General features: G+C 39.8%; 1 protein-coding gene across 1 annotated transcript in view; it reads right to left on the bottom strand.

Annotated features, from left to right (window-relative positions):
- Positions 1 to 20,906, bottom strand: part of ZC3H6 (zinc finger CCCH-type containing 6) — a 76,818-nt gene extending 55,912 nt beyond the window's left edge. The window contains exon 1 of the mRNA XM_039231775.1: positions 20,497 to 20,906. Within this exon, the coding sequence (XP_039087706.1) occupies positions 20,497 to 20,528 (32 nt within the window). The 5' untranslated portion in view covers positions 20,529 to 20,906. The remainder of the gene's footprint in view (positions 1 to 20,496) is intronic.
- Positions 20,907 to 21,539: the final 633 nt, after the last annotated feature.

The raw sequence follows: 21,539 nt of genomic DNA, 5'->3' as shown, positions 1-21,539 counted from the left end.
AAACAAAATTGACAAACCTCTAGCCAGGCTTCTCAAAAAGAAAAGAGAGAGCACCCAAATAGACAAAATCATGAATGAAAATGGACTTATTACAACCAACCCCTCAGAAATACAAAGAAATTATCAGGGAATACTATGAAAAATTATATGCCAACAAACTGGACAACTTAGAAGAAATGGACAAATTCCTAAACACACACTCAGTACCAAAATTCACACAGGAAGAGATAGAAAATCTGAACAGACCCATAACTAGTGAAGAAATTGAATCAGTTACCAAAAATCTCCCAACAAATAAGAGCCCTGGGCCAGATGGCTTCCCTGGGAAATTCTACCAGACATTTAAAACAGAGTTAATACCCTTTCTTCTCAAGCTATTCCAAAAAAATAGAAATCAAAGGAAAACTTCCAGACTCATTCTACGAAGCCACCATCACTTTGATTCCCAAGCCAGACAGAGACCCAGCAAAAAAAGAGAACTACAGGCCAATATCCTTGATGAATACAGATGCAAAAATCCTCAACAAGATACTTTCAAATCAAATTCAACAGCACATGAAAAGAATTATCCACCATGATCAAGTGGGATTCATTCCTGGGTTACAGGGCTGGTTAAATATTCACAAATCAATCAATGTGATACATCACATCAACAAAAGAAAAGATAAAAACCATATGATCCTGTCGATAGAAGCAGAAAAAGCATTTGACAAGATACAGCATCCTTCTTAATAAAGACCTTTGAGAAAGTTGGGATAGAAGGATCTTACTTAAATATCATAAAAGCCGTCTATGAGAAGCCCTCAGCTAACATCATCCTCAAAGGAGAAAAACTGAGAGCTTTCCCCCTGAGATCAGGAACATGACAGGGATGTCCACTCTCACCACTGTTGTTTAACATAGTGCTGGAAGTCCTAGCATCAGCCATCAGACAACAAAAGGAAATCAAAGGCATCAGAATTGGCGAAGAAGTCAAACTTTCACTTTTTGCAGATGAAAACCCAACAGACTCCACCAGATGCCTACTAGAACTGATTCATAAATTCAGCCAAGTTGCAGGGTACAAAATCAACGTACAGAAACTGGTTGCATTTTTATACACCAACAATAAAGCAACAGAAAGAGAAATCAAGACACTGATCTCATTCACAATTGCATAAAAAACCATAAAATACCTATGAATAAACCTAACCAAAGATATTGGAGATCTGGATAATGAAAACTATAGAAAACTTATGAAGGAAATTGAAGAAGACACAAAGAAATGGAAAAACATTCCATGCTCATGGGCAGAAGAATATTGTTAAAATATCATCACTACCCAAAACAATCTACACATTCAATGCAATCCCAATCAAAATTGTACCAGCATTCTTCTCAAAACTAGAACAAACTATCCTAAAATGTGTATGGAACCACCAAAGACCCCAAACAGCCAAAGTAATGTTGAAGAAGAAAACCAAAACAGGAGGCATCACTATCCCAGACTTTAGCCTCTACTACAAAGCTGTAATCATCAAGACAGCATGGTATTGGCACAAAAGCAGACATATAGACCAATGGAATCGAATAGAGAACACAGAATTGGACCCACAAACATATAACCAACTAATCTTTGACAAAGCAGGAAAGAATATCCAATGGAAAAAAGGAAGCCTCTGGACAGCAACATGCAGAAGAATGAAAGTAGATCATTTTCTCACACCATACACAAAAATAAACTCAAAAAAGATTAAGGACCTGAATGTGAGACAGGCAACCATCAAAACCCTAGAGGAGAAAGCAGGAAACAACCTCCTTAACCTCAACCGCAGAAATTTCTTACTTGACACATCCCCAAAGGCAAGGGAATCAAGAGCAAAAATGAACTACTGGGACCTCATCAAGATAAAAAGCTTCTGCACAGCAAAGGAAACAATCAATAAAACTAATAGGCAACTGACGGAATCGGAAAAGATAGTTGCAAATGACATATCAGATAAAGGGCTAGTGTACAAAATCTATAAGGACCTCACCAAACTCCACACCTGAAAAACAAACAATCCAGTGAAGACATGGGCAGAAGACATGAACAGACACTTCTCCAAAGAGGACATCTGGATGGCCAACAGACACATGAAATGATGCTCAGCATCCCTCATCATCAGGGAAATACAAATCAAAACCACACTGAGATACCACCTCATGCCAGTCAGAGTGGCTAAAATGAACAAATCAGAAGATTATAGATGCTGGAGAGGATGTGGAGAAACAGACACCCTCCTACACTGTTGGTGGGAATGTAAACTGGTGTGGCTCCTCTGAAAAACATAATGGAGGTTCCTCAAAAAATTAACAACAGAACTCCCCTAGGACCCAGCAATAGCACTGCTAGGAATTTACCCAAGGGATCCAGGAGTGCTGATGCATATGGGCACATGCGCCCCTATGTTCCTAGCAGCACTCTCAACAACAGCCAAAACATGGAAAGAGCCTAAGTGTCCATCAACGGATGAATGGATCAAGAAGGTGTGGTTTATCTATACCATGGAATACTACATGGCAATGAAAAGAATGAAATCTGGTCATGTGTAGCAACATGGATGGAACTCAAGTGTTATGCTGAGTGAAATTAAGTCAGGCAGAGAAGGACAGATACCATACGTTTGCACTTATTAGGAGGATTAGGAGGAACTTAATGGAGGACCATGGGGGAGAAGAAGGGGAAAAATAGTTGTGGAGAGAGAGGGAGGCAAACCATGAGAAACTCTTGAATGCTGAGAACAAACTGAGGGCTGATGGAGGTGGGGGAGAGGAGAAGAGGGGTGATGGACATGGAGGAGGGCCCTTGTTGGGATGAGCACTGGATGTTATATGGGAACCAACTTGACAATAAGCTATTTAAGAATAAATAAGGGGCGCCTGGGTGGCTTAGTCGGTTAAGCGTCCGACTTTCGCTTAGGTCATGATCTCGTGGTTCGTGGGTTCGAGCCCCGCGTCGGGCTCTGTGCTGACTGCCCGCTCAGAGCCTGGAGCCTGTTTCAGAGTCTGTGTCTCCCTCTCTCTCTGACCCTCCCCTGCTCACGCTGTCTCTCTCTCCTAGAAATAAATAAAAATATTAAAAAAAAAGAATAAATAAACAAACATTAGAACAAAATTTTTAAGGAAAAATAAATGTCTTAAAAAAAGGGAAGAATTCATAGTTCCTAAATGACCCAATCAGAACATAAAACATAGAATTCCTTTTCATATATATTAAAGTTTTTATTTTTCCCTTCTATTGTTTTCACTTTCAGCATGGAGAGACAGAGTGAACTCATTTCTTACCCAGCAAGCAGATTAACAGCTTAAAAAAAAACAACTCAGGTGAACTGTATTATTCCTTGAATACTATTTATAGAAACTTTTATTGATCAAAACATAAAATATGTTAAAATTTCAAAGATTAAGATGAAGCTAAGACTAAGATTAGTTTACACAGGCGTATGCCAGAAATCCCTCACTCATTTTGAGATGTTAGCTGCAAATTTGGCTCTGAGCTTCAGGAAATAAGGATTAGGTACAAGAAATCGGTGATTCTTTTTTTTATTTTCTTCAAGTGTTTTATTTTTTTTATTTTTGAGAGTAAGCAAGCAGGGGAGGGTCAGATAGAGAGGGAAATAGAGGATCTGAAGCAGCCTCTGCAGCTGATACCAGAGAGACCAATCCGGGGCTCAAACTCACGATCCCATGATTTCATGACATGAGCTGAGCTTAACCGACTGAGCCACCCAGGTGCCCCAAGACAACAGTGTTTCTATTCTAAGACAAATACAGACCTGTTGCTCAAGAGAGGCATTGTTTTTTCTAGGAGTGAAATCAGAAAGAAATTTCTCCTGAGTCCTCATAAAGGCAGTATCATCTGGTACAATGGTCAGCACTTGACACAACGGACACTATCTTCAGTGCAACAGTTTATCACCTACAGCATGCACCAATTTGAACCAAGGGTTTGCAGCCAAAATCTGATTGCAAAAAAGCAATTATATGAGGAAACAAAGTAATATTTTTCAAGTATGCAATTGTCTGATGTTCCAACTTTTAAAAAGATTTTATTTTATTTTAGTTTTTAAGTAATCTCTGTACTGAATATGGGGCTTGAACTCACAACCCTGAGACCAAGAGTCACGTGCTCTACCGACTGAGCCAGCCAGGTCCCCCTTTGAGATTCTGATTTAAATCAAGGATGAAATTCACAATGTCTAGAGCAGGGATTCTCAAAAACTTTGTGCATATAAGAATTTACTACCCTCCTAGCAGAAAAGGGTGGGGGGGAGGACTTGTTCATTTAACATGCATTTATTCACCACCGTCTCAGTGGGGATACAATGATAAACCAGAAAGAGACATGGTTTCTTCTCTCAAGAAGCATTTAACCTAGTGATGGGGAGACAGACATCAATGGAAGAATCACAAATAAATATAAATATAAAATAACAGTCATACAAGTAAATGTAGTAGGTAAATAGTCCTATGAGAGCACAGAATAGGAGAAAGTCATCTGTCAGAAGGATTTCCCTGAGGAAGTCATGAATGAATGGAGGTGATGAGTTAGCCTAAGAGATAAAGGGTTGGGGAGGAACCTCTGGTAGAGGGAGCTAATAAGATAAGCAAAATTTCTGTGTAGAACTAAGACAGAAACTGACATGATGCCAACATCACTGGATCATAAAGAAAAAGGGAAAGTTGGTTCAAAATTATGCTGGTGTGATTCTAGATTATGCACAGCTTTGACCATGTTCGGAATTTATTCTAATATAACGAGAAAGCACTGAAGTTTCCAGGAAAGGTGATATAATTAGATCTCCATTCTGAAAGATAGCTTTGAGAGTAAAAAATCAAATCTAAAGGGGCAATAAAACACTTGCAGGAAAACAGGAGGCCACTACAATAATCAAGCAAGAATCCAAAAGAAAAATGGAATATATTTGGAGTATCTGATAACTTGACACTACCCACTCAAATACACATACTTTACCAAGGACAGGAATTTTTTTCTCCAACAGTTCTGAGGCAGAAGAAATTAGCTGAAAACTAGTAATATTGAGAAATTAATAAACCATTATCCTTCAGGTAATCCTCCATTAATATTATAAACATTCCCATTATTTATATATTTAAATGTCACATCATTATTCCTAAGTCATTCCTTTGAATGGGGTCAAGATTTTCCTTAAAAGTAGTAAGGATGTGAATTAATTTACATCCTTATTTAATTTACATTAATTTACATTAATTTACATCCTTATTTAATTTACATTAATTTAAGGATGTGATATTAATCTTCTATATCACAGAAAAACACAATCCCCATCATTTTAGCCTCAAAATTTTCAAAGCAGGCATTATAATGATCTGATACAGGTAATGAACCTATCAGCAACATGTTAATGAATGAAACATGTGAATTCAAGCAATGTAACTACCTGGTGAACCTCCCAGTATGATTTTGGTGCAGAGTATACCAGTAAATTATTAATTACAAAGAATAGGAGTCCTTAGAAGGAGACTATGCTTTTATTTAAACACATCTTTCAGGAAATGAAAAGGTTAAAAAACAAATGAACTATAAACTCAACAGAGAATCCCAAATGGGCTCAGAACTATCAGTACAGAGCCTGACTCAGGGCTCAATCTCATGAACTGTGATGAGATCATGGCCTGAGCCTGGATCAAGAGTCATAGGCTTAACCAACTGAGCCACCCTTTCACCCCTCTATGGATTTTCAATAAATTCTCTTAAAACGTTAAAGTGCATTGTTTTCTACAGCCAAAAATGTGCACAGTTAGTGAGATTTAACTGATTTCATACTCTTTTAAAAATAAGGAGAAAATTAATATTCTTTATACATTCCGTTTTTAATGTTTTAGGATTTAGAAAAAACTTGTCACAGAAGATGAATTTATAATAAAGTAGGCTCAAATTGCCATGATCAAGTAATATCTAAAAGAAAAACAAAACAAAACAAAACCCAAGCCCTCTTAAGGATCCAATATCCCAATCTAGCATCAGTAAATGGAGTCAGACTTACTACCATTAAGAGGCAATGGCAGCAAGGTAAAGAGTTCAAAACCAAATGCCGTGAGACAGACTATGGTTCTCCCTCAGCTGCTTAGTCACCTTGGACAAGTTACTTACCCTCTAAATCTGTTTCCTAAACTATAAAATGAAGGTATTAATATCTGTTCTGTCTACAAGGATCAAATGAATTAAAGCATATGGATTATAAATAGCAATATACATAAAATACTGAGTATCATAAGTTCTAAATCTAGATTTTTTTTCTGTTACTTTTTAAAAAATGTTTATTCATTTTTGAGAGAGAGAGAGAGACAGAGCGTGAGCAAGGTAGGGGCAGAGAAAGAGGGAGACACAGAATCCAAAGCAAGCTCCAGGCTTCAAGCCATCAGCACAGAGCCCGATGCAGGGTTCGAACCCACAGTCCGCAAGATCATGACCTGAACTGATGTTGGATGCTCAATCCACTGAGCCACTGAGGTGTCCCTTTTCTACCACTTTTATAAGTAGATTGTTATTGATTTTTACGTGGCTTTATCATTTTAATGATAATTAACTTGGGATTCACTTTAAACACTCCTTGGGACTTGCTTTGGTTATCTGCCACTCAAAAATTGGGTATGATTTATGAAAGTTAAAGTATTAAAACAGTTCATTTGGGGCCTACTGGGTGGCTCAGTTGGTTGCGTGTCAGACTTTGGCTCAGGTCATGATCTCACAATTTGTGAGTTCGAACCCTGTGTCAGGCTCTATGCTGACAGTGCAGAGCCTGGTTAGATCCCCAACTCTCTCTCTGCCCCGCCCTTGCTCTCACTGGGTTACTTGTTCTCCCTCTCTCAAAAATAAATAAACATTTTTTTTAAAAGTTCACTTGAAGTAGTAATGTTAAGCCATGAAGTCACATTAAAAAAGCAAAGCAAAAGAAAACTAATACAAACATTTTACAATAGAGAAAGGTTGCTTTGCCAAGAGTAATCATAATCTTCTAAAACCGCTTTTGCTGAAGTCATCCAGTGACTAGCATCTGGGTTGGTACATGGCATCAGCAGTCAAGTAATATCTCCCTGGAACCAAACACTTCAAAAAAGATATAAGAAATAGGAATGGCCTCAGAAAGTTCAACCATAAAATCAAAAGATGATGAACCAAAACAGAGATGAAGAAGTCAGACACACAGGACCAAGTAAAAAATAACTGACTAAATTTAAGACATTAACATGCAATGAAAAGAAAGGAGGGCTGGTTAGCAAGAAATGATGAAAGAGGAAAGGTAAAGAGACAAATGTGGCCAGTGCCCATGTAAGCATTGCTCAGGAAAGAGGATATCCTGTAAGGCTGACAGATGTAATGTAAGTAACTGCTTGGCAGATATATTATGAACTTTATCAGGACCTGATGCCATTTAAAATTCCAGTCATTTACAATCAACTTCCTCATTCTAATCCCATACTCCTGTTCATTAAGCAACTTTTGATAATTTGGTTTTCCATATAGCATCCTACATGGAAAGAATACCCTCCCTAATAAAACATCTTATCCTCATTTTACATGGTATTCTGATATACAAATACATGTTCTCTTGTGATAAGGATGTCTATCCTCAAATCAAAGTGTAGGCTCTACAATCAGATTATTTGAGTTCCCACTGATTTACTTTGTGACCTTTGGAAATTCATCAACCTCTTAGTGTCTGTTTCCTCATTTGTAATATGAGGGCTGTCTTGTAGGGTTTTTGTGATTATATGAAGTAATTCATGGAAAGCACTTAAAACAGAACCTGGCATATAGTAAGCACCATAAAAATGTTAGCCACTGTTAGGGTGCCTGACTGGCTCAGTTGGTTAAGTGTCCAACTTTGGCTCAAGTGATGATCTCATGGTTCATGAGTTTAAGTCCCGCTTCAGGCTCTGTGCTGGCAGAGCCTGAAGGCATCTGTCTCTGTCCCTCCCCTACATGTGCTCTGTCTCTCTCTCAAACAGAAATTAACTTAAAAAAATTTTTTTAATGTTAGCCACTGTTATTATTTTTTTAGCATGAATTAACATCTCCAAGTCTGATCAGCTCTGAGACTGGATCAGTTTCTGAATCTGAAAAATTAAAGCAAGGCCACTGAGGGAATGGATACACAAAAAATATTCTGATAGCCCTAGACTGGCTGGAGACTTGACTTGGTGAATTCAAGGTCACCCATCTCTCTGAGATTTTTTTTGGAAGCCAGATCACCTGTCTGTCCAGGTGAACACTTGACTTCATCGCATAACAAAAGGTCACAAACTCAAATGCCTAAGTGGTCAAGCAAGTCACCTAATAAGCAGACCTTGGGTGTTGAGTATGAAAAAAAGGATCAGTGAGTGAAAAGATTGTGAAGGATGAAGACTATAAGTCAAATCTAGTGGCATTCAAGCACAAATATTTTTAAACATCCTGTCAGGCAAACAACAAGATTTCAAGTCTGAAGGCCAGTTGTTTGCAAGTCCTGCTGTACTCATTCATTCATGTTTTTAAAGGTCCTAATTTGGTATATCCTATGGCCAATTTTCAACCCTTTCCTTTATCTGCTCTGTGATCAACCTTTCCTTGAAACTTTCTCTTCCTTTGGCTTCCAGAAAACTTCTGTCTTCTTCATGGTCTACTATACATACTTGGGTGATCTCAACATCTAGACTAACATCTTTGTTAAAAACTCTCAGATCTTTATCTCCAGTTCTATCAACTCTAACAGATATCCCATGAATTTTGCCTTTTGTCTGCCTTTTCACTGCCAATGCTTTTGATTAGGTCCTTATTACCCAGTTTCTAGATTTTTATAGTAGCTTTGATTCATTCCTTTCTTTCATGCTCCACATCCATCAGCAAATCCTACTGGTTCTATCTCCAAACCATATCCAAAATCCAACCATTTTCACCTCCCTGGCCTAAACCATCATCATTATCACTTATATTACCACAAGCTACTTCCTTTTTACCATTCTTTACTATAGCATGACCCTGCTCCTCTGTTCAAATCCTCCAGCGGCTCCCATACCACTCAGAGTGAAATCCAAGTTCCTTAAGATGGCTTTCCAAAGCCCTACACAATCACCCTGTTGCCCATCTAACTTCATCTCTTACTTATCTCCCCCTTGCTCATTCTTTTCTTTGGCCACACTGACTCCTTGTTTTTTCATTAATTACACTAGGCTCATTCCTAGTTCTAGGCTTTTCCACCTTCTGTTCCCTATATCTAGCGTGCTTTTCCCCCAGAGGTACTGGGCCTGGATTGCTCTTATTCTAGGGCTCTGCTCAAAAGTTCCTTTTTCAGATGACTGTTTCCCTAATATACCATACTTAAAATGGAAATACCCTTCCCACATCCATCGGGTAACCCACTTCTCTTTCTACTTTAACTGCACTGATCACATTTGTTTTTCATGTTTATCATCTCTTTCTCCAAAGAAAATGTAAGCTCCATTAGGTAAAGGATTCTTTTCTTTACTGCTATATTTCCCAAGTCCAAAACAATACATACTAAATATAAGGTGCTTAATTTTTAATGAAAATTATTGAAAGTTCCCTAATTTGTCTCCCTTCTACTGATCTCCCTTTCTGTAGTCTGCCTCCTCCTAGCCCCCAGGTAACATACCAAAAAATGCACCCCAACATTCTTCTGCTTAAAAAACTTGATGAGAGGGGTGTCTGACTAGCTCAGTCAGAAGAACATGTGACTCCTAATCTTGGGGTCTTGAGTTTGAGCCCCATGTTGGGTAAAGAGATTACTTAAACTACAAAAAATTTTTCTTTTAATTAAAAACTTTGATGAGACCTTTACACCATTCAGGGTCAGATCCCTAATTCACTGAAGCCTTTTCCTCATTCTCCAAAATATGTTGTACAACACTTTTATCATCTTTAAACCTACCATGCCATTTCACTTCTTCATGCTTTTCATATAGTTCTGTCTCTGCTTGGCCAAACTTTTACTCATTCTCCAGACGTAGTTAATTCCATGATGTTTCCCTGAATCCCCCATCTATGCCACTACTGCAATCAATTTATACCTCTATTATATGACTGGTGCTGTAACTATGCATTTGCCAGTCTGTTTCTCCTACTAGATTATAAGATCCTGGAGAGCAAATTCAATGAGATTGTATTCAGATTTGTTTCCACAATGTTTAACACTATAAACTTGGCACAGAAGTCTGCTGAATGAAAATTTAATCAATGAAAATTCAAAAGTTAATGAAATGATTTGTTTATGAAGGGCTAGGAAAAGAAAAATATCTTTCTAAGAGTCAAAGTGTTTTTCAACATCAAACCTAAACATGATGTATAACTTGAGTTTTTTATATTTGCCAAAGAAAAGCTCACTTTGATAGTTTTCACAATAGTTAAATGAGTAGATTCAGGAGTAAAAAAATAATGATACAATTTAAGTTTTGCAAGATGAAAAGAGTTCTGAAGACTGGTTGTATAACTATTTGTAGGTCCTTAACACTATTGTACTGTACACTTACAAATGGTTAAGATATAAATTTTACAGGTGTATTTTACCACAACTGAAAATAAAACAAGGGCGCCTGGGTGCAAGGGCAACTGAGCCCTCCATGCTTAGCAAGGAGCCTGCTTGGAACTCTCTCTCACCCTCTCTCTCTGCCCTTCCTCAACTTGCACTCAAGCTTGCTCTCTCTCTCTCAAAAAAAAAAAAAATATATGTATATAACATTAATCAATAGCCTAGTGATGTGGTAGGGTCCCCTCCCTAAGGAAAGAAAAAAAAAAAAAACCACCACAAGGCAACCTTGCTATTTGTGTATATGACAATATCCCTCATGACCTTGTAATATGGGACCACGTTAATCAAACTGCATGTTTGTGTGTTACCACATAGGGGAGACAAAGAAGTAAAAAACATAAAAAACCAAGCCATGTGGTGTTTGGGGCTCAGTTCTTTGGGTAGGAACCCTACCAAGCAACACCAGCTGGAATAAAGTTGTTTCCTGGAAAGAAAAGCCTCGGTGTCATGACTCGGTGCGAGAATCCCGCTACGTTGCTTGGGGGCTCGTCCGGGTTTCGGAAGGTGTGTTTCCACCTCCTTTGCCACCAGGGGTGCAAACCTTAGAGCGCCAGGAGAGGCAGCTCACCTGGTGCCAGTGGACCCCTTGACCCGCAGGAGACTAGCCCTCCCAATGTACTGGGGTGAGGACCCTGTGTGCGCTAACGGAACTGGTGAGGCCCAGGAACCAGCTCAGGGAGTGCCCGTCAGACTGTTAAGAACCCGGGTTTGTGTTGGTAGACCTGCCCATAATAGTCAGAAGGGGAGCCTGATCACCTCCCAAAGTTGCACTAGTAATTCCACAAGGGAAGAGGAACAAAGCTGCAATTCTAAGGCATTGGGCACTGGGTGGCAGGTTGGAGTAGCTGTGTAACTGTGTAGGGGGACATGTCTCTCATTCATATTCTGGGTCAATGACTATAATAATTAGAGCCAACTGCCTCTGGTTATTCTACCTCAGAACAGGGACTTTAAGGAATAATCCCAAGCAGCTGCCAAAACTCCTTTTGTTTCAGGGAAATTCCCTGTCTTCTCTGGACTGACATGGACTGCCTAATTCCACTGGTGGAAAACAAAACAAAAGAAACCTAAAGTCTACTCCTCTGTCTGAGCTGACAAGATTTAAAACTGGGAATTCTCTTTCTCTGCTTTCTGCTGGCACCTCTCCTCTTTTACCCTCCCTTCTCCCACTCCTTTTCTGCACCACCTAGGTGGGCGGCCTGCAAAACTGACTCCTCAATGCTTCAGGCACCATCAGCTCCTCCTCCTACCCTAGATGTTGAGGAGCAAAGACCACCAAAGTTAGATTTCCCCACCAACTTTCCAGGCAAAAATTAACCATGGGGAACAAAGTGTCTTATGTGGACTCAAGTAAAGCATATTCAGTGTTTAAGTTAATTTTAAGTTTGTTGGTGTGAGACAATGTTTATCAACATTAAAAAAAAAAATGTGTATTCTACCTACATTTGCTGAAGGTCAAATAAGCTCATGTTATCTCTGTTCCAGTATGTTAACAAAAGGAAGACTGAAGGTAATGGTTAATTCTGTCTGTCTCATAGTTTTCAAGGGTAATTGTTAAGATAGCTTTCAAAGTCCTTGGTAACCTAAAATGTTAACATTTTGCTTGCATGATAAATTGAGATTGAACTCATTGGTTATGTAACAAGAAGAGAAGCTAAAGCACCAAGTACTAGATGTAGATTTGTGCTTTTGACTTGTTGCAAAAAAAACTAAGGATATTTGGAACTATTGAAAAAAATTCTTTGTGCTTAATGGATTCATAAGTTTGCCATCTAAAAAGATTATAACATAGAGTTCACAATTGAGTACTACTTAGTTTTCAATGGAGACTAAGGTTTCTAGCAGTTAAAATTCTGCTAAGTGTACTTAAGACTGTTGGAAATGAGAAAAGCAACAACTCTGTATGTAGGAAAGTAGGAGGTATGTAAGAAGGACATAAGGAAGGGGCACCTGGGTGGCTCAGTCGGCTATGCATCTGACTTTGGCTCAGGTCATGATCTCACAGTTCATGGGTTCAAGCCCCACCTTGGGCTCTGTGCTGACAGCTAGCTCAGGGCTTAGAGCCTATTTCCGATTCTGTGTCTCCCTCTCTCTCTGACCCTCCCTTGCTCACACTGTCTCCCTCTCTCTCTAATAAATAAAAAATTTAAAAAAATAAGGATATAAGGAATGGAAATATATTTTTGTTAAATGTAAAAGAAAATTGATTTTGTCCTAAATGAGACTGGTTATTTGGAGAAAAATGGCTTGGGACAACATCTAAATGCAAAAAAAAAAAAAAAAAAAAAGTTGCAGAAGGTTTGTGAAAGATAATCTTTAGAAAGAAATATTTTATATGATCAGGATGGACTAAGGTAAAATAAATGAATTTTAAAAGTACACAGGATTAAGATTAAAATTCCTCATTTGATCCAAAGGCTGGGAAAATTATGGCAAGATCCTTGATGCCAGCCTCCAAATCCCTCCACATTTGTGATGTTCTTGTTTACTAGAGGAATGGATGCCTCTGCCATATGAGGGATGGATGCTATATAAAGGACTTTTACTAAGATACATGGGAGCCATTTTACTAAGCTTAGTCCATTGTATGCCAAAAATGGATACCCAACTGGCTGAAACATATTTGTGTGGGCATTGTTGAAAAAGGGGAAAAGACCTTGACTCTGGCCCTTTAACCCCCTCCCTCAATGGCCAAAGATCAATAGATAAGTTACTGTTGGGCCAAAATAAAATTAGTGCATCCTAAGACAACCAAGAAAATCTTGCTTGGTTACAGTCCTACCACAAGGTCCTACAGGCAGGAAACAGAGGGGTAAAAACAAAACAAAACAAAACAAAAACACTTTACATTACAAGGTTTAAGACAGATAAAGGAGATTTAGGTAAATTTTCTAATTGGATAAATACATAAAAGCTTTTCAGAATATTACATGTTTTTGAGTTGACCTGGAAAGATATCATGCTTTCGTTAAATCAGACTTAACGACACAGATGTTTTAGAAGAAAATGAAGGAACTCTAAGATTTAGCCCTTAAATTATGCTAAATTAGCCACTATTTTACAAACACAAAATGAGAGTCTGATGGCCTTCCTGGAGAGGTTGAGAGAGGCTCTCAATAAATATATGGCTATCTCCCTTGACACCCCTAAGGCTGAGATTATTTTAAAAGGCAAATTTGTCACTCAATCAGCCCTAGATATTCAGAGAAAATGCAAAAATTGGCTGTTGGCCTTGAAGGGACCCTGGAGGAGTTCTTATGAGTTGCCAATTGGGTTATTACAAACAAAACAGAAAAGAAAGTTTAAAAAAAAAATCTTAAGGCCTTAGTTGTGGCCTTATGCACTATGTCAGACTGGACTTCCCGAGGTCCTGGCACCAAGTGCCATTTCTATGGCCATTCAGAACACTAAAATAAGAACAACCCCAAAGGGGCCAAACAAAATGAAAATCCCATAAGCCATGACCCTGATATGGAAACAATCACTGGACATCTGAGTGCCCTCGGGAACCTCTATCTGTCAGATAACCAATGTCCCTGGAAGGGATTAACCAGGACCTGGGGATCTTCATGGTGGCTCCCCTAAACCAACTGTCTATCAAAAACCCAGAACCTCAGGTAACTCTAAATACAAAAGAACTGGTTGATTTCCTTCTTAATACCAGAGCTACCTTTTCTGTCCTCCTTTCTACTCCAGACCAACTATCCAAATGCAGCATGTCTATTAGGGGCACCTCTGAAAAACTTCTAACTAAATTTTTCTCTCAGCCCCTGGGATGTGTACGGGGAAACCTAATTTTTTCTCATTCTTTCCTGATAATGCCAAAGAGCCTTACTCTCTTGCTGAAAGGGACATTATAACTAAATTAGAGACTCTGGTGCTACTAACTTGGGACAGGTAAATAATTATGTGAGCTTTAGAAAATTATGGGGTATTATAGGCTATAGATACCAGGGTTCAGGAAAATAGCTTGCTGCTATATCAATTATTAAAGGAGACTCAATCCCACTTACCTCTCCCCTCCTCCAAAATAAATAAACAAATATGTAAATGGGGGTCTGACTCCTAAATACTGTCTCCAGCCCTTGGAATGGTTAAAACAGAGCAGGGCAATTACTCACAGAGCTAAAAGATTATTAGAACACAGCATGAGACCTTTCGTTTAGGGAAGGACAAAACTTATCAAATGGCTCAAAGGATGTCCAGTAAACTGTCAAGGACAGTTCTGCAAGTGGTATCAGGCCGTAAAGTATGTTTTAATAACAATCCTTTCAACCACAAACTTGCTCTCTCAGACAATCAAGGAACTGGAGACTATCCAGGAAGAGACTAACAATTAGGTCTTACTGAGTTGCCAAAGTCCAAAAAAAAAAAAAAAAAAAAAAAAAGCCAACATCTATTTGTATGGGTTAATACTTTTACTAATTGGGTAGGGGCCTTCCCCTACAAGACAGAAAAGGCACAAAAAGTAATAAAAGCTCTGCTTTATAAAATAATACTCGGGTTTGGCTTACCTAAAAATTACTAATTAATAATGGTAAATGGCTGCCTTGACTCTTTCTCTTGTACAACTTCTGGCTCTTAAAAAAGTTTTACACAACAAAATAAAGCTTATTACTCAGCAAAACTCTAAATAACACCTCAAGCATTAGATGCTTTAAAAAAATTTTAATTAAGTTAGGGCCAAACTCTTGAAAATAGAGCCACCATTGATTACATACTGCTCCTGCTTCTCCATTAGCTGGGTAATGAGAGATTCCCTGACATACGTTGTTTACAAAGTTAGGGTCTCTCCTAGATTATTTGACAGATTTGGGAACTACAGACATTATTTTAAGATGCCATCCTGATGGTCAGTATAATCTTTACTTTGTGTTTTTCTCTTTGTGTCTGCTAATGTTTATGCTGCCTCATGCCTGCCAGCCTTCCTGAAAAACCATACTGTGGGCCATTCGACTAACCCTTGGGTAGACTCTATCTGCTGCACCCCTACACCGTCCCTTATCAGCTTGAAGAAGCCAGAACGGTCATCATCCCTGTTCCTCAACAGCAGTTACAGGCCCTGTTCCAGGGAAAAATAAATAGGGAAAAGGGGTAACATTAGACAGGGAGAGATAAGGGACCTTCAGGGAGGCAGACTGCAGCTGCAAATGGGAGGCTAAAGAAGCAGATGGGGTTCTTCCCTTATGAGATCCTTTATGGGCACACCCCCCCCCCATTATCAGGGGCATAAAGGAAAAATCTAAATGAGATAGACAATCTAACCCTAAAATAACGGATGCTGGCTCTTGGCTTTACCCTAACCACCTTTCATTTCACCACTGGGTCAGAGAATGATTACTAGCCAAGCAACAAACCAAAATGTACAATGCCATCTATCAACATTGCTTGGCTTTAGATTACACGCTTGCTTCTGAGAGAGATGTTTGTAAAAATTTTAACCTAAACAACTGCTGTCTACAAATAGATGAAAAAAAAGTCATAGAGGAGATCACAGATGAAATAAAAAAGGTTACTCATGTCCCAGTCCAGAACTGGAACAGTTAAAACCCTAGAGATTTATTTGGGGTTTTCAACTCTTGGGGGATTCAAAAGCCTCACAGAAATTATCCTCCTAATTTTAGGAGAATACTTAATCTTACCCTACTTAGTTCCCCTGGTTGTCTGGTCTGCTTCCAGTCTCATTGAGGCCATAATTAAAAAAAGAGATGTCCACTCATGTAATGATATAAAAATATCAATCCCTAAACCAAGATGATGCTCTTTGACCCTAAATAGAGGGGTCAGAGCATCAAAGTGGAGAATGTGGCAGGGTCCCCTCCCTAAGGAAAGAAAAAAAACCCAAAACACCTCAAGGCAACCTTGCTATTCACGTATATGAGAATATCTCTCACGACCTTGTAACATGAGACCACGTTAATCAGACTGCATGTTTGCAGAGAAGTAAAAAATAATATAAAAAACCACACCACGTGGTGTTCGGGGCTCAGTTCTTTGGGTAGGAACCCTAGTGAGCGACGCCGGCTGGAATAAAGTTGCTTCCTTGAAGGAAAAGCCTAGGTGTCATGACTCTGTGTGAAAATCCTGCTACAGTGAGGGAAGGCATTTGCTCAAGTATATACATTAATTTACAAACCAGATATTGATAGAACATCATCAAGTGAACTCTAATGTGAGATAAGGGATCTTCAATTTTTTAAATTAAAATTACTAACTAAAATGGGAAGGGAGATTGAATATCAACTAATTCAACTACCTTATTTCACAAATAAGATAAATAATCATGGAAAACAAAGAATACTAACCAAGTTAGAGGAAAAATGATCATCAAAACCCAGGTTTTACTGAGAATGCAGGTGTTTCTTAAATGTACCGTATTACAGTCCGCAACAATTCAGAAAGTAAAGGCTGTAACTTATTGCATTGCTTCCCTATGTAAACTTAATGAAGAATAAAAATAATACACTCAGAAGTCTGCATACCTGTGCTCCATCTAGTCTCCATCTGTGGGATCCCCTACACAAGTTAGTGAACACTGTAATACTATGCCTCCTCATGGGATTAATGTGAGAATCAAATGAATGCCCTATTAAAAATGGAAAGTGTAATCATCTTCTCCATCCTCATCCCTTCAGATTCTCCAGTGCAGTCTCTTAGTAAGGTTTCAATCATTATGTGCAGGAGAGAGAGAAGAGGGAGAAAAAATAAACTACTATAGGGGTGCCTAGGTGGCTCAGTTGATTAACTGTCTAACTCTTGTTTTTGACTCAGGTCATGATCTCATGGTTTGTAAGATTCTCTCTCTCTTTCTCTCTGCCACTCCCCAGCTCATGTTTTCTCTCTTTCAAAATAAATACTTAAAAAATATATATATATATACATACATACATATATACATACACACACTGTAATTCTGACTAGTTGGGAGTTTTGTTGTTCTTGTTTTACATGAGGAAGAAAAGTGGGGAGAGGAGAGTAAGAAGGAGGTGGGAAGGTTGTTCATAATGTGCAAATAACCTCCTCCCAAAGGAAAGTATTCTACATATCTCTTATCAATTAAAGACTCTCAGAATCACAAGGTTTTATACTGCGCATGTTAATATTATCATTTTTCCCAGAGCAGGCCCTGTAACACTTTTTACTTTTAAAATCGTTTTTTAAAATTTTTAAAAATATTTTTATTTATTTCTGAGAGAGAGAGAGAGAGAGAGAGAGACAGTGTGAGCAGGGGAGGGTCAGAGAGAGAGGGAGACACAGAATCTGAAGCAGGCTCCAGGCTCTGAGCTAGCTGTTAGCACAGAGCCCGACGCGGGGCTCAAACCCACAAACCATGAGATCATGACCTGAGCAGAAGTCAGATGCTTCACCAACTGAGCTACCCAGGCACCCCTACTTTTAGAATATTTCAGAAAATCATGTAATAGATACTTAGGTATATATCTATCTTCCCTACTCCACTTTACATGTGTCCAAAACAGGGACTCACAGTATTTAGCCTTTAAAAGTTGTTTGTGAATTGTTTTAATTGGGTCAACATCCAGTGAAATATAAAGCTGGGTGGCTGAAGTTGTGCCTAAGAGAACTGGATGAAAGGGAAGAATTGAATGAAAAGAGAGATTAAGTATTTAATCTCACTTTGGACTCTCTCCAACTCCTTCTCCACCACTATTCTTGATTTCTCAGATCCTTTGCAGAAGTCCTCTACTAAAATTTTACATACCCATAAATTTCTTGATTGGTATTATTATATTAGTAACACTTATAAAAATACCATGTTTTCACTCCAGGCATGGAAATATTTAAAGAAAAGTACATCAAATGGGTATTTTCTTAAAAAGATGGCAAACAAATCTTGTACAAAATGTTCATCAGGTAAAACATGTGCAAAAGGGGTGCCCCAGTAGCTCAGTCGGTTAAGTGTCCAACTCTTGGTTCTGACTCAAGTCATGACTTCACAGTTCCTGAAAATTAAGCCCTGCCTGCCCCACCCACGCCCCTCCACTCCTGTCACCAAGGAGCCTGTTTGGGATTCTCTCTCCCTGTCTTTCTGCCCCTCTCCCAACTGTGTGTGCCCGGGCGAGTACTCTCTCTCAAAATAAACAAACTTTAAAAAAATTTTTTTAAGTGCAGGAAAAGTACAATTTTTTAAAAGAAAAAAATTGTGCCTTCTGTGAATTTCCATTCCCATTTAAAATCTTGTTCTGACACAGAGCCCAAGGCAGGGAAAGGCTCCATGGCACAAACTGTGAGATCATGACCTGAGCAGAAATCAAGAGTCAGGTGCTTAACAGATGAACCACCCACATACCCCCAATTCATTATTTTAAAATTCCAAATTCTTTTTAAAGTCTGGCATCAGAGTTCCTTACTAGCAAAATTATTTTAATACCTGAATTTGGTGATATGGTTTCTTCATTACACAGCATACATAATCCTACATATTGAAGCTGCTTTGTGAACAGAGACCATATTTCCTTCTTCCATACAAAATTATGAACTTTAGCTGCATTACCAAAACCCAGTCATTGGTTTGCCCAGATATTCAGAGTGGAAAATTTCTCAAAATATTAGTTAACCCATTCCAAGAATTCTGTCATTTTAATGGCAAGATAATGTAAAATAATCATGAAACTATGTCAAGTGCAAGCTAATATCGCCATAATTTTTAAGAGTGTTTTTAAGTTTCCAAAAATTACTGAATGTCTAATTGACTTGCTTGGTGATCTACTTTTATTATTACCATATGAGAGTTGTCAAAATATTTTCATCACTCTCAAGATTGCCAAATATTTAGATATTTCAAATTTCAGTGACATTTGTTATTTCTTCTTGTGGGTTGTTGTTGTTGTTGCTTTTTAAGTGTTTGGAATGCTTTACCAAAAGGATATCACATTACTCCATAGGTAAAACTTGAGCAATCTGTACACAGTTTAGACTAGAGTATAATGTATACTTCTGATTACTTTTGTTCACTAAGGAATAATTGCCGGGTTCCATATATTTAAATATTCTAAATAAGAATCAGATTCAACAGATTTTATTCCAGTAATTTTAATGAACTAAAGCACTTTTTTTTATGATTAAGTTAGATATCAATGTAAAAGAAAAACCTAACCAAAACTTAAACATGCTATTTGCACTACTAAAATATGTAAATACGCCCAAAGCACTAACGGAACCAAAAATGTGCCCCTTAAGGCCTAGCAAAAATATCAGAATCTCAGTTAAATGTTCAAATTATACACAGTATTTAGAAAATGTAGCTGGATGGGATCATCCCCGTAGTTTTCACTTTTGGAGAAGACTGTGCTACACTAAGCTTTGCAAAACCTAACATTTTTAACTTTAAACTTACTATTTCAAATTCCGAGGGGTAAGACTACAAACACATGGCCTTGGGGAGTTTAAACTTTTCCTTAAAAACAAAACAAAAAAAAAAACCAAAACACCAAGTTTATTTTTAGGAGTGTGCTAGGGTAGTAGTCAAACAGAACACCGGCTATTACAAATTCCTGGCTGGTCCCATCTGTAAGTGAACGGCGGACCCTGGGCTGAGAGAGGCTTCATTTCAGCCCAGGCTGGACCGCAGCACCGAGCCCGCACGCGGGAGGCGCCGAGCGCAGACCAAACGGCAGACGGAGCCGCCCGGGGGCGGGGGGCTCGCACGTGCCGGCCGGGGGCGGGGCCGGCCGGAAAGGACCCCGGCGCGGGGAGGCGGGCGCGGCCGGGCCGACCTCCCCCGCGGCCGCCAGCCTCGGCTTTACATAAGGGCGCACGTCATGGAACTGATGGAGCCACACAGAGACGTCTAAGTCATGCAGGAGGCGCGCGGCCCCGGCCCGATCCCGCCGCCCCAGACCCCTCCTCTCATCCGACAGAAAGACAGACAAGAAGGGTTCCCGACCTGTCGTGCCCTGCATGTTCAGAGTCTGTCATGTTTGGTCAAGAACGGGGCGGGGCTGGAGGACAGGTCTGCGAGGCCGGCGGCGGCGGGGCGCGGGGAGGACCCCCGCGCCGCCTGCGGGTACCTGCTCCCGGCCGCCGCCGAGAGGTGACGAAGTGGTAAAAACTCACGGTTACTAGTGAGCGACACAGACACAGACTTTCCAGTCTATTAACAACCACGCCAGAGAGATGGGACTCTAACTGCAAACACTGGGCAACGGCCCCGCGCTGCCGGCGCTGCCGCTTTAGTCTCTATTCGCCGCCGGTGGCTGAGGCTTGGGAGCGGGCGGGCGGGCGGCGTGCAGCGACGCGGGGATTTGGACACTGGCCGTAACGGTGATTTCTCCTCACCAACATGGCGGCACCCGAGACAGGCGGCTCGATAAAATGGCGCCTGCCGCAACACCTAGCCCGGGACTAAAGAGCAGGAGAGATTCCTCCGCGTGCCGCGGCCCTTGCCCGGCCCGCCGGAGCCGAGCGCGTTGGCCATTGGAGGAGGAGGTCCGTCAATCACCTCCGGGGGCGGGTTCCCATCCTTCTCAGTGATGCGGCGGAGGCGGCAACTCGCTGGCGAGGCCCGGCGGCGCCTGGGGCTGTACTGGGCGGGGTAGGAGGCCCTTGGACTCTCCTCGGGCGCCTCCGGGCCCGTTTTTTGGAGGCCGGAGAAGAACCGGGAGGAAGTGCGCCCTAACGGGCCCTCAAAGCCCTTCTGCGGCTGTGATCAGGGGTGGGGTGATAAAGAACACGCGGGTGTTGAGTCAAAAAAAAAAAAAAAATCACCACGGTCGCTTAAAAATGGGAAAATGTACTTCCCCCTTACAAGGTAGCGTCTATCTCTTTTTTGTAATGTTCAGTGCTCGGGAACGCGTTTTGAGGAAAATGGCTTGGCGTGTGACATTTTCTGATAATACTAAATTTACCTACCTGATCATTCGTTAATAAAAAAACACAAATCAGATTTAAGTTATTAAGTAAAAACATTTAACATTCCATACGTAAAAT

This window comes from Hyaena hyaena, unplaced genomic scaffold (assembly GCF_003009895.1).
Source record: "Hyaena hyaena isolate Hyena2069 unplaced genomic scaffold, ASM300989v1 scaffold_57, whole genome shotgun sequence".
Classification (NCBI taxonomy): Eukaryota; Metazoa; Chordata; class Mammalia; order Carnivora; family Hyaenidae; genus Hyaena; species Hyaena hyaena.
Note: the sequence above shows the minus strand (reverse complement) of the source record. Positions and strands in the feature narration are given on the sequence as shown.